Below are 17,227 nucleotides of genomic sequence, written 5' to 3' on the forward strand. Positions count from 1 at the left end.
CTTTTTATCAGGAATGCTTCTTTGTCCTCTATTTCATTAACTATCCTGTTTTTCCTCTGAAGGATTATATTCAGTTTTGCTGTATTGGTTATTTTTGGTTGTAATCCCAGCTACTTTGCCTCCTAAGCCCTCTGATTCTTCAATATAGAAACTTTGTGTGGTGCTGACTGTAACTCCCTAATATTTGAATTGTTTCCTTTCTGGTTCTCGCAATATTTACTTCTTGACCTGGGAGCTATGAAATTTGTCTATAATATTCCTGGGAATTTCCATTTTGTAATCTTTGGGGAGGTGATCAGTAGATTCTTTCACTTTTCATTTTACCCCTTGGTTCTATCAGACGTGAGTTTTCTTTTATACTTTCTTAAAAGTTGATGCCTGGGCTCTTTTTTTGATCATGGCTTTCAAGCAGTTCCATAATTCTTAGATTATTTCTCCTTGACCTATTTTTCAGGTCAGTTGTTTTTCTGGTAAGATATTTTACATTTTCTTCTACTTTTCCTTTCTTTTTACTTTTTTATTGTTTCCTGATGTCTCTTAGAGCTATTTGCTTCCACTTGCCCAATTCTAATTTCTAAGGAATTTTATTCAGTGAGCTTTTGTACCTCCTTTTCCATTTGGCAAATTCTACTTTTTAAGGCATTATTTTCATCAGTGAAGTTTTGTACCCCTTTTTCTATTTTGCCAATTCTGTTTTTTAATGTATATTTTCTTGCCTATTTTTGTGCTTAGTTCATGTTTTTGAATCACTTATTTTTCCCTAGTTTTCCTCTTCCATTCTTATTTTTTTATATATAATTTTTTAGCTCTTCCAGGAATTCCTGTTGGGTTTGTGCTTAATCTACATTTCTCTTTCCGTTGAGGTTTTGCTTGTAGCTATATTGACATTGTTGTCTTCTGAGTTTTTAATACTTCACTATAGTAACTTTTTGTGGGCAGGTTCTCTTTTTGTTTTTTGTTCGTTTTCCCAGACTATTGACTTTTTCCTTTATTTTAAAATTTTGGCTTTATTGCTGAGATGAGTATGGGGGAGGAGAGGATTATACCAAGCTCCAGGCTTTTTTCCCCCTGCTCTTTTCAGAGCTTTTTCTGGAGGTTTGAAAGTTTTCAGTGCTTTCGAGGTGGTGTGACTTGGAGAAAGATACGATCACTGCTTCCTTGGGCATGCAAGTGACATTGCTCCTCAAGGCCCCTGTTCCCATGGACCAAAGGCTTTACTACTCCTTAGGACTCCTGAACCCTTATGACTACAAATGATACTGCGTTTCAGGACCACTTTTGGGACAACTATCACTCCTTTCTGTCCTGGAACTGTAACCTAGAAGTGGGTATGAATAATTGAGGTGTCAAACAGCACTTTATTCTTTGCCCAGTGCTAGCACAGCAGTACCCAGTAGTCTTTTTCTGACAAGCTACCAGATCCCTTTACTGTCTCTAGTTTTAGAGCTCTGAAGCTGCTACTGCTATTGAAACCTCCAGTAACACCACTGGTTTTCTGCCATGTGCAATCTGGGCCAGCCCCCACCCCAGTGTCACATAACTCTCTTGCCAAACTCCTAAGCTGTCTCGTTCTGGAAAACTATCTCACCCCCACCTTTTGTTGGCTCTGCTGCTCCAGAATTCAATTTGTGATGTAGTTTTAAAGTTGTTTGTAAAGGAATGTTGGGAGATCTTTGCTGTTGGGCTTCCTTTACCTTGCCACCTTAGTTCTGTCCCACACATACTTTTTTCCTATTACTTATTTTAATGATTTTATAGTATGCCTTTTAAAAAGTATGGAGAATGAGCAAAACTTGTATTATAATTAATGTACCTATCCTAAAGTTTTGTCCCGGTTACAATCAAGTTCATTTAGAAAGTTTGTAGATTTCACAATATCTAGTATTTCTGCTTTTTACCATTTCCCTATTCTTTATGCTTTCAGTTCCATTTCAGTGATAATCTCTTACCTAGATCCTCACTTTACTTTAACTTCTTTATTATCTATTCTTTTCCCATATATAAGGCCTCCCCTATTTTCAACTCAATCATATTTCTTAGTTGTCTACTTTATACTGCTCTCCTATATGTATGAGTTCCTCTATATTTTTAGGTGCTTAAGAAATATTTGATGGCATATATATTCTTGAAGTTTAGTTAGTAATTGAAATTAGGTTATCTAGATAAGATAAGGTTAGTCTTTGAACATATCCAGTGAGTCAGGGAATTTTTTTAAAATACAATTTTATTAATCTCTTAATCATTTGGATTTCTTCTGGTATCCCTCAGCTTTTCTCTTGCAAGAGAGACATCCTAAATACAATAAAAATATTAAAAAAGAAAAGAAAAAAGCAAGAGAACCAAAAAATCAAAACAAAACCAATTAATAAATCAAAAAAGTCTTAAAATATATGCAGAGTTGAATAGCCGTAGACCTCCATCTCTTTAAACAAGTGGAAGAGGGTGTGTCTTTTTGGATCTCTTCTTTAGAGCCATCTTTTTTTTTTTTTCAAAAATTTTACCCCATTAACTTTTTATTGTTCTTTATTCTTTCCATTTATATAATTTTGGTCATTGTGTTTATTGTTTTCCTGACTCTACAACTCTTTGCCTTAGATCATGTAAGTCTTTCCATGCTTACATGTATTAATATTCTACATTTATTACAGTACAGTAATAGTCAATTATATTCATATGCTACAGTTTGTTTGACCGTTCCTTAGTTGATGGATATCCACTTTGCTTTTACAAAAATGTTGCTATAAGTATTTTGGTATAAATGAGGAATTTGTTTTTGTCAGTGATCTCCTTGGGGTATAAACCTACTAGTGGAATCATTAAGTCAAATGATATGGTTATTTTAAATACTTTATTTGTATAATTCCAAATTACTTTTCAAAGTGGTTGTACTAATTCAAATCTCTACCGACAATGGACTAGTGTTCCTATTTTACCAGTATCCCTCTAAGATTGAGGGCACATTCAAGGCTCCTGGTCTACCTTCTACCAACCTTGAGGAAAGGTTGAATTCAAGGACATTTTGGAAGAATATTTGGTAAAATAGTAGGAAAAGAGTAAAAGAAGAGTCAAAGGTTATTCTCAAGGTTTTGATTCTGGCAGTGGTGAGGGAGGAGCCATATAGCCTGCTATATTCACCCTCCATGTATCTTGCTTATAGAGGTATAAGTGGAATGAATTGGTCTCAAAACCAAGAAAGCCTAGCTAGGTTGAAGACTTGCTTCTGAAAAATGCTGGCTGTGAGACCCTGAGCAAATCACTAGACTTTTCTATGCATGAGACAACTCTTTAAAACCTTCTGTAACAGAAGGTATGATCTACTTTGGTAGAATGGTTTCATCACCTAGGACTTCCCTATACCATTGTGATGACAAATATAGTCTTTATTGCTACATGTTGTTTACCTATCAGTTTTACTCCCAGACTTCCATAATTTCTGCTTTCTTATGCCTTTCCTTCTCTTTCAGTACTGTTTTGCATTTTTTGAGTTCCTATAAAAAGCCTTTGGTGGGAATAATTAGGCCATATATACATGAAAACGTCCAGAATTCATGCTTCGATAGTTTGACAGTTTGTGATTTCATTATTGTAGATGCACCATCCATTAACGTTGATCAGAGCCCTTTGAATTTTGGCCTTTGAAGTTTCAGTGTCTGAAAAATTCATCACTTCTGACCAACTTGTATTTGAGGCTTTCTGAACTTGGATTGATTCTTGAATGACCAACATACAGACCACCACCAGACCCATACTGCCATATTGGTGGCAGCTGCCAGAGATTAAATAATTTGCAACCCCAGCATCACTATCTTAGATAAGACATCAGAGGAGAACATTAATGAAGGGGAAACTTTGAAAAGCTCTTACTGGGAAAGATCAAGAATGGCCACACTGTGTACCCTTTGCATACAAATTCTTTAAATTCATAATTACTAGAATATATGGGCAGTTTTCATATGATTTACAGGGTGGTATTATTTGGATCAGGGAACAAATAAGAGACATTCCCTTCAGCTATAGAATTTAGGAAGGGAGTCTCATATAAAACTAGAGATTTTAAATGTCTGGGTAGCTAACGAAAAACTGAGAATTCTTCAAGTCTTTATTTTAGAGATCTGAATACTTATTCATTTGTCCACTTAGTGTCTGGTCAAGAATTCTTGAACTTAATTAATTTTTGAGTCTTAGAGGTATAAATCAGTGCTTATCATTTTAGATGATTCACTCACAAGATTTATACATGAAATCAGCGGTAATTAGCATATGAAGAATTAGAAGCTGAATAGTTTGAAGAGTCACAGGTGGCAAAGTTGAAAGGGTTTCATAAGAGTCCTTGTAAAGGTTATGTTAACCCTGAACCTGCTGAAATCTTAATCCTCCTGTTGAGTGTACTGTTGTGAGTTTCCAAACAGGTGTTTGTGACACAAGGGGCTCAGATTCTTTAAAGGCACACACACTGTTCTCATTTGTTATCACGTCCTACATTGCATGATGAAATCATAACAGTCCATCTGATTTGTTCCACTGGCACTCAGTTCTTTGTAGTATCAAATTTTGCATTTGTTTTTCCAGTCCCCCATTTTTGTTTATTACCAGTAAAAGTATGAGTATGGTGGATTCTTCTGTTAGATCTTGGACTCATTGACAAGATACATAGATAGCTATGGATACATAGATAATACATACATATATGAACACTCATACATATGTACAAATACACACTCAAGTATCTTTGTGTATGTGTGTGTTTCAATTGTGGAAGCTTTTATTATTTAGAATGAATTTTTTGGGACACTAAATTATATAAAATAATCAGGGTCAGAATGGGAAGTTGGATATAGGCCACCTTTGAAGTAGTTAAAAAAATAAATAAAATAAGTTTAAAAACAAAATAGGCTACACCTAGTTAGATGGTGATGTCATTTTTATTTCCTTGAAAGGTAGTAGAAAGAACTGATACTCTGGAACCATTGTGAACCAGTAGGATAGGTACAGCATCTTATTGGCCTTTTGCCAACAAAGACATCTGCTTGAACAGCTGCAGGGTTTGGGATCCTGGCTTTCTATTTCTGACATTTATTAAAGGTCTTGGTTCAAATCACCATTTTCACTTTTGTAGTTTTTTAATCATAGTAGCATCTTTCCAAAAATAAGGTCTTGTGGTTTTTTGTGTTCTCATCATCAGATCTCATACTTTAGCAAGATGATACCTTGTTTTGTAGGAGGCAGAATATAGGGCCTCTCCTTGTAGTTTCTGTCTTACGTGCTGGTTCAACAGTTTATCTGTGGTATAGAGTAGCAGGATATTTTATTGTAGAGAGCCACTCGTAGTGATTTGCATTGTACTATTTTTGTTATGCTATTTCATAATTTAGAGTTTCACGGTAAATATGGAGTTTTATTCTTGCCATTTAGGTCAAGTGAATTGAATTTCAAAACATCATTGTATTACACACTTATGATTAGGTAGCATAGCCAATGCTAAAGTCCAAAAACTCTCTCTTTCTTTTGGGGCAAGTTTCCTGGAGATAATTTTCTGTTTCTTCTGTATTAAATATGGTGACAGATAGTAGAGGAAGGTCTTTTAGGTCATACTAATTTCCTATACAAAGACAGACGAAAGATTCTAGATCTCCTCATGCTAGAATTAGCTGGAAAGCAATGTCTTCAATTTGGGAAATACTTACTGAGCAATTATTGTGGGCTCTGTGTCCTTTCCATCTTTCAAATAGAAATAAAAACACTGCCACCAGCAAATTCAGCTATTCCAAGTTCTAAATAGTATTTTAGAGTATATACAGAAAAGTAAGAATAATTTGTTTTCTTTATTTTGCCAAGTATACACCTTCTTAAAGAGAATTCACAGTGGCATAGTGCATAGTGCGCCAGCCTTAAAGCCAAGAAGACCTGGCTTCAAATCCCACTTCTGACACACAGTATCTCTGGGACTTCAAACAAGAAATTTTGTTACAGAGAAGGTGCTGACCTGCATTAGTAATAGAATTCCTTGTTTCAATGAATTACAGGTCTCCTATCCCTGTTCCTATCCTAGATAGCTTCTAGCACAGTGTAATTTTAAAAGTCTCTGATATGGTCATTTTTATAATTTTTTTCAAAGCTGAATAATTGATTACAAAACACTGAAGTTCTCAGAAGATATATATATATGTATATATATATATATATATATATATATATATATATATATATATTTATTTATTTCAAAACCAAACCCAAACATTAAGTCATATTTGCTCACTCCCATATAAACTCACAGTCAGAGAATCAGGCTGATTATTTCCAATATTTATTGCCCTTGATTCCAAATTATGCTGTGGCTTCCAGGGAAGGACTTTGTGTATCATATGCAAATTTTGAGAGTTACCTTAGTATGGTGGATAGATGATGACCTTGGTATGTGGAAGACCTGAGTTTGAGTCTTCCTTGAACCATATTAGCTAGATAAAGCAAGTGACTTAACAGGTCAGTGTCCCAGGCAAATCTTTAAAAGTAGAAATTGTAAAAGAGTTGTTGTCAGTCTAAGTAGTGGGGGAAGTTTCCACACCAGGATCTTCATATATTGGTGAAAGAATATGTCCCCTCTCTGAGTTGCTCCCACCCTACTTAAAAATGTTAAATACGTTGAAAAAAAATGGGAAATCCAGAAAGTAGCATGTATTTGTATTATTGTGCTTCAGGTTAATAGGATTCAGGTTTTTTCTTGCACTTTTTAATTTTTATGGCTTTCCTATTTACACAGAAATTGGATTGAATCAGCATGGAAGCCCCCCGCCCCAAAAGAATTTATACTATAGGCTGCAAGCAGAGGCAGTTGTTCTCCCCAGAAATCTTCATGAATTTGACCTTGGTTTAACAAAGACATTTATCACTGGCACCATCGAGCCATCTGTTAGGATGTTTGAACTCTGCTGTTTTAGTACGTATAAACTGAGGTATTACAGATCACTTTAGGTTTGCAAGCCAAGTAAACAGTTATAAAGCCTGTTGATGGTAACTCAAGGGCTAATGAACAACAGAACGTCACTATCAGTAATATGAAAAAAGACAAATCATAGCTAATAGCATTTCACTATTTCCTTTCTGTAATACTAAACTTTCCAGTCTCTGTTGCCATGCCCATCTTTGGGCACTGTATGTATATGCAAAAGATGGAATGGATAGAGCTTTACATCTTACAGAACATAACAGTGATGCTTTTTTGTTTTAAAATCTCATGTGTTCATGTTTTATATTATATATATTTATCTTCTGCACTTCCAAAGGACAAGAAATTCAGTTTGTTTATAAATAAACACAAACAGTACTCTTTCTTCTCTCTTTCATACCCAGGAGGACACGGGTTATATGTTGTGTTTTGCCCATCAATGTCTCTCTATTCTAATCTCCTACCTCCAGCTTGGTGGCTGGAATCAGAAATATTCCTCTACTTGAGTTCAAATCGGGCCTCAGACACTTCTGTGATCCTGGGCAAGTCACTCACCCCTATTTGCCTCAGTTTCTTCATCTGTGAAATGATCTGCAGAAGGAAATTGCAAATCACTCCAGTATCTCTGCCAAGAAAACCCTAAAGTATCACAATGAGTCAGACATAACTGAAAAATGACTAAATAATGAACTCTGGTGAGGACCAGAGTTTTGCTTTTGGAGCACAAGCTACTACAACAGAGATAGTTATCTCCTTGTCAAGTGGCAGGGTTACTTAGAAGCATTGTTTATATACTCTGTGGTAGGCACTGGGACAAAAGAAAATCACCCTTGACCTCAGAGAATTAACATTGTAATAACAAGGTAGCAATACAGGGAAGCTGTGGTCAGAGAAGGGAGTCTTGGTCGGGGGTGTCACAGCAGCCACATGGTGTTGGGATCCCATTGTAGTAGCAGTGCTGGTATTGATTTTAATATTATTCCTGAGCAAGGGATGGAAATACGGGGGTGCAGAGAGAGGGCAAGATGTCCTCCTAAGCTGTGTTTTTCTTCTGTTTGTATGGCTTCGTGGAATATGAAGCATATTCTGTGATCAGCTCCATTTAGTGGCACATGTCTCTGTGTGTGTGTGTGTGTGTGTGTGTGTGTGTGTGTGTGAGAGAGAGAGAGAGAGAGAGAGAGAGAGAGAGAGAGAGATAGTGTAGAGAGAAAGAGAAGGAGGGAGGGAGGAGAGGTGAGACAAATAATTGTATGCTCTTGTGATAGCTAAAGTTATCTGCCTTGCATATCAAGAGAAGATGAGCTATTCCATGGTACAATGCAATGATCCTGTTTTCAAGGGAAATAATTCAGAAGCATTTCTCTGCCCCTTCCCCAGTGTACGTTAGAGCAACCTCCTCTACACATACGCATTTATTTTTTTTCCTTTCTGATCTTTAGCACAGATGGCTACTGTTTCACTATGATAGAAGAAGATGATTCTGGGATGCCTGTGGTCACTTCGGGATGTCTAGGATTAGAGGGCTCAGATTTTCAGTGTCGGGTAAGAGAATACATTTGGTTCTGCTTGGTTTATTATTTTTTTAACTAGACCTGTGATTTAATTAGCCAAATTTTAGTTCAAAAGAAGCAGGAAGATTTCATCTGCTAATAATGGAAAGACAAAATAGTTGGAAATCCCTGCGCGTTCCCGTGTATTTTCTGCTTTTACAGACAGATATTCCTATTACTTTCAGTAGAATGAAACCCTTGCCTATTCACTCATTCATATTTCTTATTCATATGCTATTTTGGGTAAATGTATTCTGTCAAAATTTCTCCTGAGGGTTCCACTAGATGAGGTAGGTAATTTAAAGTAAGTCTAGCCATTCAAAATAAATTGTAAATAAAATAACTACATTAACCCCTGAAGTAAAATGTGAAAACTTCACCAGAACATTGCATGATGGTCTCCAATAGGAACTACCATTGTTATTACTTTTAAAAGGATTATTTTAATCCCACATCCAGTAGATTTATTTGCATAATAAGTAAGTACCAAAAAGGACTCACTCAAGTTGGAAATTAAAGGTCCTTTCTGAATTTTAGAGAAAAATGTTAATTAATATTTGCTCCTATATTTGGCTTCTGCTATAGGACACTCCTATTCCTCACCAAAGGAGGTCAATTGAATGTTGCACAGAACGGAATGAATGCAATAAAGACCTTCATCCTACACTTCCTCCATTGAAAAATCGAGGTAAGAGAGAAGAAAGAATTTAGAGAGTGAACCATGCTCAAAAACTATATCCAAAACAATTTAAAAATCCCTGCAGATGTGAACATGCCCAGAACTTTGAGGCATTGCCATAAGTAGGAGATAGAAAAATGAAGTGGTTACATGCTGTCTTGGGGGGAGGGGGGAGGAGAGGGAGGAAGAGAAAATTTGGAACTCAAAAACTTGTGGAAGTGATTGTTGTAAACTAAAAATAAAAAATAAATTTATTAAAAAAAGATTAAAAAAGAAAATTGAGGTGGTAAAAGTATTGTTATGCAGGTACACATGGAATTAACTTGTAAAAAATTATTTAAATATCACTCTGGCTTTTCTCATTTCTCCATGCTTACTTCTCTATTCCTCCACCAAGATTTCAGAAGCTTATAGCATATAGAAATTGGATGAGATGGATAGATAGATTCTTGGAAATAACAAACATGAACTTGGACAGACTTTGAGAGAGAGTGGAGTATAGGAGAGCCTGGTGCGCTATAGTCCATGAGGTCATGAAGGGTCGGACATTCCTGAATGACTGAGTTTTTTTTTTTCATGTGTGGGAGGGATATAGTATTGAAGTCTAAGATTTTTTTTTGCTCTTTTGCCAAATATCACATGAATTGATCCTTCAAAGCCCTCACAATTGTTTTCCCTATAACACAACTGTCTTTATCTACACTTGTTCTAATCTTGTGCTTTTCAAATCTTCCTTCCTTTTTTTTTACCATTTATACCTCTATAAATCCATTTTTTATTAAGATTTTTTATTTTTAGTTTACAACACTCAGTTCCGCATGAACCTGAGTTCCAGAGTTTCTTCCTCTCCCTCTCCACCCCCAAGACAGCATGGAATCCAACAAATCTTCTACATATAACTTTACATTGAACTTATTTACACAATAGTAAAGTTGTAAAGAAGAATTATGTCCAATGGAATGAATCATGAGAAAGAAGAAACAAAACCAAAAAAACAAAAACAAAAGAGAGGAAAAAAAAAACAAAAGAAAAAAAAAGGAGAGCAAGCAGTTTGCCTCAATCTGCATTCAGTCTCCATAGTTCTTTCTCTGGATGTAGATATCTCTCTCCCTCATGAGTCCTTTGGAGTTGTCTTTGAACCCTGTATTGCTGAGAAGAGCTAAGTCTATCAAGGTTAGTCATCATAGAATCCATATGTCTGTGGTTGTGTATAGTGTTCTCCTGGTTCTGCTCCGCTCACTCAGCATTATATCATGTAGGTTTTTCCAGGTTATTATGAAGTCCATATCTTCCCCATTTCTTACAGCACAATAGTATTCCATTACCTTCATATACCACAACTTGTTCAGTCATTCCTCAATTGATGGGCATCCCCTTGATTTCCAGTTCTTTGCTACTACAAAAAGAGCCGCTACAAATATTTTTGTACATTCGGTCTATAAACCCATTTTAGGCAACAGTGGTAGGTAGTGAAAAGAGTTTGGGAGAAAAATCTCTGATTTCTTCCATCTTTCTTTTGTTCGTTGCCTTCATTCTGGGTTCATCCTTAAGTAATTTGGGATGACTTTGTTTAATTGGGTCTCTCAACTTACTTTCTAAGCTTGCTCTACTCTCTACTGTATTATAAGGGGAAAATGAAAGTAGTCTCGAATTAGCCTTCTCTCTCCACCTGTATTGCCCTTACCTTTGTCCTCTTTTTTGTTGTGGGAACATTTAAATTACCGATAATATTTGGGTAAAGAAGCAAGTAGAGTATGTTTTTAAAAAAGTATCTCTTAATAGAGGAGAACGAAAAGGAGACATTGTGGGTGGGAGAGGAAAGCTGACATTTTATTGAAACTTCCCTACATGTTTGAGGAGGTGAATACAACTGGTGGTTCCAGCCTTCCCTTTCTGCTTTGAGATGTCTGTATGACCAGTGTCCCTTCTCAGCTTTGACTTTCTCCACCACAGCTCAGTCCTACTTTTTCTTTTTCTTTTCACCTGTTGTCCCTCTGCTTCAATTCTGTCTGATTCAGCTGTTGCAGTCTCTTCCTTACTCTCTTTTACTAGATTCTCAAATCTTCAGCTTATAAACAGGTTTGATATTTTATACAAAATCTAAAGAGTATGGCCAGATCTCTCCCACCACTATCAACACACTCACTGTGTTGAGTCATTGATCAAGGGCTTTTCACAGTAAAGCCTTTGCTTATTTGGTTCCTTGATTCAGTGAAGGCTCTAAGCCCTAATCAGCCTAGTTCATGCCTCTAATTGATTCCCTCAAGATGTTTGTGCTTTCAGTATTTTTAAAGTTATGGGTGGGGGCCACCCCTCTTATATAAGGGGGAAAATCCTTCTTGATATTTAGAGTGATCACAAAAATAGAATGGGCTTGTTGGGGGTAGTGGTTTTCTCTTCCCTAAAGGTCTTTGCTTAAAGCAAAGGCTGAAAAAATGACCACTTCTATCTGTGCTGCTGAGGGATTATTTTTCAAGCATAGGTTTGGATTAGACTGCCTCTATCAATGTAAGAATTGTCCTTAAATGGAAATGACATCATTTTAATAAATTGTTCTATTGCATAAGTATTACATTTATAGACTTTTAATATATAAGCATTATAGTATTATTATTACAAATATATTTTGAACAGCCACAGACCTCCATCATGCTTCTTCCCAGCCATCTTCCCATCATGCCACATTGACTTTGCTGCTGCTAAAATAACCCCTAAATTGAACCTTTATTGAGCATACCCAGAAGAAGCAAAGACCCTTAGCTTTGAGAATGCTACCCTGAAATTGCCCACTAAAACTAGCCTAGTCAAGTCTCATCTAGTTTATTTTCATAACTTTTACTATCATACTGTTCTCTGAAAAGATTCTACAAGTTTATAGTTCTACCACAATTGAGCCTGAGGGTACCAGTTTCTCTACAACCTCTCAATACTTGAGGTAAAATTTAATTTAAAGAGGTAGCAATGAGACAAAAGTAGCTTCCCAGCTGATTTTCTGTCTCAGGATATTAATTGTCATTTTTTTAAATGGGGGAGCGGAGTATCCTATCAGTAATTTTGAGCACGATTAGGTATCCAGCACTATCAGACAGGAAGTGCTCTCCACTTTGAAGAACTTTTCAGAGGTCTTTGAATTAAGTTGTAATTTAGGGATAAGCCAGATGCTTAGGTAAGAAGAGTGCTCTACACTTCTATTTTTTTTCTGTTCAGAGCTGGAAGGGACTTGAGTGATCATCTAGACCAGCCCCCTAATTTTATTTTTTCCTAATTTTAAAAAATCATTATTTATTTATTTAATATTTTTAGTTTTCAGCATTGATTTCCAGGAGAGTTTGAATTACAAATTTTCTCCCCATTTCTACCCTCCCCCCCCACTCCAAGATGGCATATATTCTGATTGTCCTGTTCCCCAGTCAGCCTTCCCTTCTGTCACCCCACTCCCCTCCCCCATCCCCTTTTCCCTTACTTTCTTGTAGGGCAAGATAGATTTCTATGCCCCATTGCCGATATATCTTATTTCCTAGTTGCATGTAAAAACTTTTGTTTTGAAATAAAAACTTTGAAATAAAACTTTGAGTTCCAAATTCTCTCCCCTCTTCCCTTCCCATCCACCCTCCCCTAAGAAGGCAAGCAATTCAACATATGCCACATGTGTATCATTATGCAAAACACTTCCGCAATAATCACGTTGTGAAAGACTAACTATATTTTGCTCTTTCCCATCCTATCCCCCTTTATCCAATTTTCTCCCTTGACCCTGCCCCTTTTCAAAATTGTTTGTTTTTGATTACCTCCTCCCCCTATCTGCCCTCCCTTCTATCACCCCCCCTTTTTATCTCCTTCCTCCTTTCCTGTGGGGTAAGATAACCAATTGAGTGTGTATGTTATTCCCTCCTCAGGTCAAATCTGATGAAAGCAAGATTTACTCATTCCCCCTCACCTGCCCCCTCTTCCCTTCCTGCAGAACTGCTTTTTCTTGCCACTTTTATGTGAGATAATTTACCCCATTCTATCTCTTCCTTTCTCCCTCTCTCAATATATTCCTCTCTCATCCCTTAATTTGATTTTATTTTTTTAGATATCATCCCTTCATATTCAACTCACCCTCTGCGCTCTCTCTCTCTCTCTCTCTCTCTCTCTCTCTCCATATATATATATATATATATATATATATATATATATATATATATACACACACATATATATTCCCTTCATCTAACCTAATTGATTTATACTTCTTAATCCCAATTAACTTAATTTTCAAAATGCTTTATTCTCTAACACCTTTACCAGGTGATAAATCTCTTTGATTAAATTACATAATTATTCAACGGCACAAATTAGGTATGAACTGCTGGCTGTCCTTTAAATCAATCCATCAGCAGTAGGTATAAACTAAGTATGAACAAGTCTTTAATCATTTGTGGAGAAGAGAAGTCATTGAAGAAAATGTCTTGTACTTAGTTGAAGAGAATCAGCCAGGTCTTTTGGGGGAATTTATAATATCCAGTCCTTCTGGAAAATTAAGGAAACAATAACAATCATTAAATTATGTGATACTTTTACTATAACCAATAGATGATGTGGTTAGAAATCTAAGTAATGCTGCAGTAGGTAGGAAAGGACAAAGATGTCCATTCTGATTTAGTCCGACTTCTGCTTGTATCATTAGTAATGAATGGCCAAGCAAAAGCTTGGATGAATAATGCAGTTGGATGTGTGTACTGAGCCTTCTAGACTCAAATTTCAGCATTTACTGTTTCACCAAGATCAGATCATTATGTCCTCGAAATTTGGGAAAAAACCAAAATAGTTTGATGGGATTGTGAGGAAATTCATCCTCCAAAATAATTTACTTTTGCTTTAACATGTTCATTTATGAAAAAAGTGCTCATTCTTCTATGACAGTTTAAAGACATGGTGGCTGAAGATTAGGAAGAAAATGTGACAACTGTTCAAAAGATTCTTAGCCTCCATTTCCTACCTGTTTTCCCTAATTCATTTGTACGGAATGTATAACTCTTTCCAATTAAGTGATTATTAGATTATTAGAAATTTCTACATAAGAGTTTCAATATAGAGATGACCATTTTATAATGTTCTTTGCAGAAGCAATATAGAAGAATGGCTAGGAGCTAGGAGATCCTAGGTGATGGTCCCGCTGTGTGACAGCATATGTCCCAAGATGGATCCTGGCTGTGTGAACTTGGACAAATCACTTACCCTCTAATTAGAGACTGAGGAAAATAATCTTTATACTTTATCTTCCTTGATATACACGTTTTCCTCTCTCTCTCTGTCTCTCTCTCTCTCTCTCTCTCTCTCTCTCTCTCTCTCTCCCTCTCTCTCTCTCTCTCTGTAATTTCCAATGAGAAATGAAAGTCTTCAAATAATGGCTTACACAAACTCTCTCCTCACATACTCTTGCCATGGCTACTATAAAACAGATAGAAGGATAATATGGTAACCTCTGTTTCACTTTGAAAGATTAGTCCCCAAATCCTTCTTCCTGTTTTTAATTTTTTTTCTTTTCTTTTTTTCTCTTTTTCTTTTTTTTTTTTGCAGGGGGAGGGCAGGGCAATTGGTGTTAAGTGACTTGCCCAAGGTCACACAGCTTGTAAGTGTGTCAAGTGTGTGAGGCCAGATTTGAACTGAGGTCCTCCTGATTCCAGGGCCGGTGCTCTACTCACTGTGCCACCTAGCTGCCCCAATTTTTTTCTTTTTTACTATAAAATTGGCAATCAACAAATGCAAACAATCAAGTATGTGTGTATGCATATATGTGTGTATGTGTGTGTATATATATGTGTATATATATATGTTTACATATACACACATGAATTTCCATTCTGCAAAGTTTTTTAATTATTCATTAAATTTAATAGAGTACAAGCAACTTTTGTGTAATTATCTCCACCTTATGCAGCACATGAATTTGCTTATCAGAGCCTCATTCTTCGGCTATGTTGGTGATAGGGAAACGATATCCCAAAGATACATTTGTCTTTGCTGGAGGTTTATTAAATGGTCCTGACTCATCATTTTCAGAACTTAACACACACACAGAGAACTTCTACATGCAGTAAAAGTAAAATAGGAATAAAGTACATTTGATATTTGAAGAAACAAAAAAGGAATAGGTGTAGAATATGTTCTTGTTTTGGGAAATAATTAACTGACTGTTGTTGGGGCCTAAAACCACATTAGGTCCTTAGTAAATCTCCTCTTATGTAGTGAACAGGACCTCACTGGGGGCTTCTCCATTTCAGTTCACTTACTTGGAGTGCCATGGTAAGAGAAATTTGCTGCCTCAGTAAGAATGGTGTGTCGTATCATTTTCTGGATAGGCATCAAGTAGTATCTCCTTTCAAAGGCTAATGCCAGTGTCTTGAATGTTTACATTGTTAATGCCTAAAGAACAGGTAATGGTAGATGAAAACATGACTGGTGTGACCAGCAGAAACAATTGGTGGATTTTAGTGTACAGGTGGATATCACTGATTCATGATAGAAGACAAGGAAAGTAATAGGAATAAGGGGGCGGGCAATGTAAACTTGGTCTTCTATTAATTTTTTTTTGAAATGAATGACAGTAAAGCACGATCCCTCAGGAGTCTTCTTGTCTCATTGCTCTCATGAATCTGAAATGTGATCAGAGGGGCGCGAAAGAATAGAGGCCTCACAATTTTCTCTATTCACCATTTACATTGACAGGCAATGAGCCTGGGGATTTCCAGAAGAAATTTCCCAATATTCTGTTGCAGTGAAACCCAAATTATTTTTTTGTTCATGTATTGATCATATGACGTAATTGTGGTTTTGACTTCTTTCTATTTTAAACATATGCTCTGTAATCTGTTTTCTTTTGGGGAAAAAAATAAAATTGAAATTGAAAAAAGAGCTAATTTTGTAACAAAAAACTCTGTATTCTAAAAAATTAATTAGGAATCCTGTTGTCTAATATATGTGATCATTTTGGTCTGCCAGATTTTCATGAGGGGGAAAAATTGTCATTTTTAAAAGAACCTTTGCTTGCTTAAGCATGGATTATCTTGAGTATTACTGTCCCAAGAGTACTCATGACAAATGTGTTAATCATAAATAATTCTGATCTAAAAGTTTTCAGGCATGTCAGATAACCACATGTGCACACGCGCGCGCGCACACACACACACACACACACACACACGCATCTGTTACCCAGTATACACTTCCTATAACTTCTTCAATTACTCAACAAATATTCATTACTCACATTCTATGTGCCAGGCTCTAGGCTGGTGTAACTCTTCCCACAAACTTCCTGAGACTGATGAGAAAGCTCCCTGGAACAGAGGCAATAGATGATTTGTTTCTCTCCACAGACATATATCTTTAGTTAGTGAAAGGTATCACTAGACACTAAATATACAGAGACAAAGAGCTTGTATGCTGTTGGGGGACAAAATGTGTACAAGTATAAGTATGTAAAATATATATAAAAAATAAATACAGCTAATATATTGGTATCTTGAAAGGCCTGGTGTAGGAGGTGAGGAGGAGCTGGAGATGAGCTTTGAAAGATAATAGGGAATCTTAAGAGTCAGAGATGAGGAAGGTATGAAGGACAGCCTGTCCTAAGGCAGAGAGTTGGGGAGAAGGAATGTCGAGTGAAAAATCCTTGAAGCTAATAAAAATCTGCATCTCTTTAGAAATTCTTTGTAAATTATTCAATCATGCTCGAGTCTTCTCCCCTTGGTCTCCCCCATGCTAAATAAACTTTTATTTTAAAAATAATGAGTAGCAAAGCATTATATGTCATACTCACAATAGGTGTGGAGGTACTGGCAAAGAAAAACAAAACCAAACAATTCCAGACTAAGGTTATAGATGTCCTTTTTTAAAACCCCTTCCAACATAACTATAGTTTTATTATGAGATTGCCTGTGATATTCATTGGTAAATTCATTGGGAATTGCCTTTAAAACGAGGTGTCAGACTTCCTCTGATGATGTAGCATTTCCCCTCAACCCTATTTTCTTTGTCTTATACCTAAGCAATATGCTGGGGAAACAAGAC

General features: G+C 36.2%; 1 protein-coding gene across 1 annotated transcript in view; it reads left to right on the plus strand.

The window, feature by feature from the left end:
* The window catches only part of BMPR1B (bone morphogenetic protein receptor type 1B), a 210,160-nt gene that overhangs the window by 155,469 nt on the left and 37,464 nt on the right, over positions 1–17,227 (plus strand). The window contains exons 4-5 of the mRNA XM_036764077.1: positions 8,383–8,485; positions 9,079–9,181. Of these exons, the coding sequence (XP_036619972.1) occupies positions 8,383–8,485; positions 9,079–9,181 (206 nt within the window). The remainder of the gene's footprint in view (positions 1–8,382; positions 8,486–9,078; positions 9,182–17,227) is intronic.

This window comes from Trichosurus vulpecula, chromosome 6 (assembly GCF_011100635.1).
Source record: "Trichosurus vulpecula isolate mTriVul1 chromosome 6, mTriVul1.pri, whole genome shotgun sequence".
Lineage (NCBI taxonomy): Eukaryota > Metazoa > Chordata > Mammalia > Diprotodontia > Phalangeridae > Trichosurus > Trichosurus vulpecula.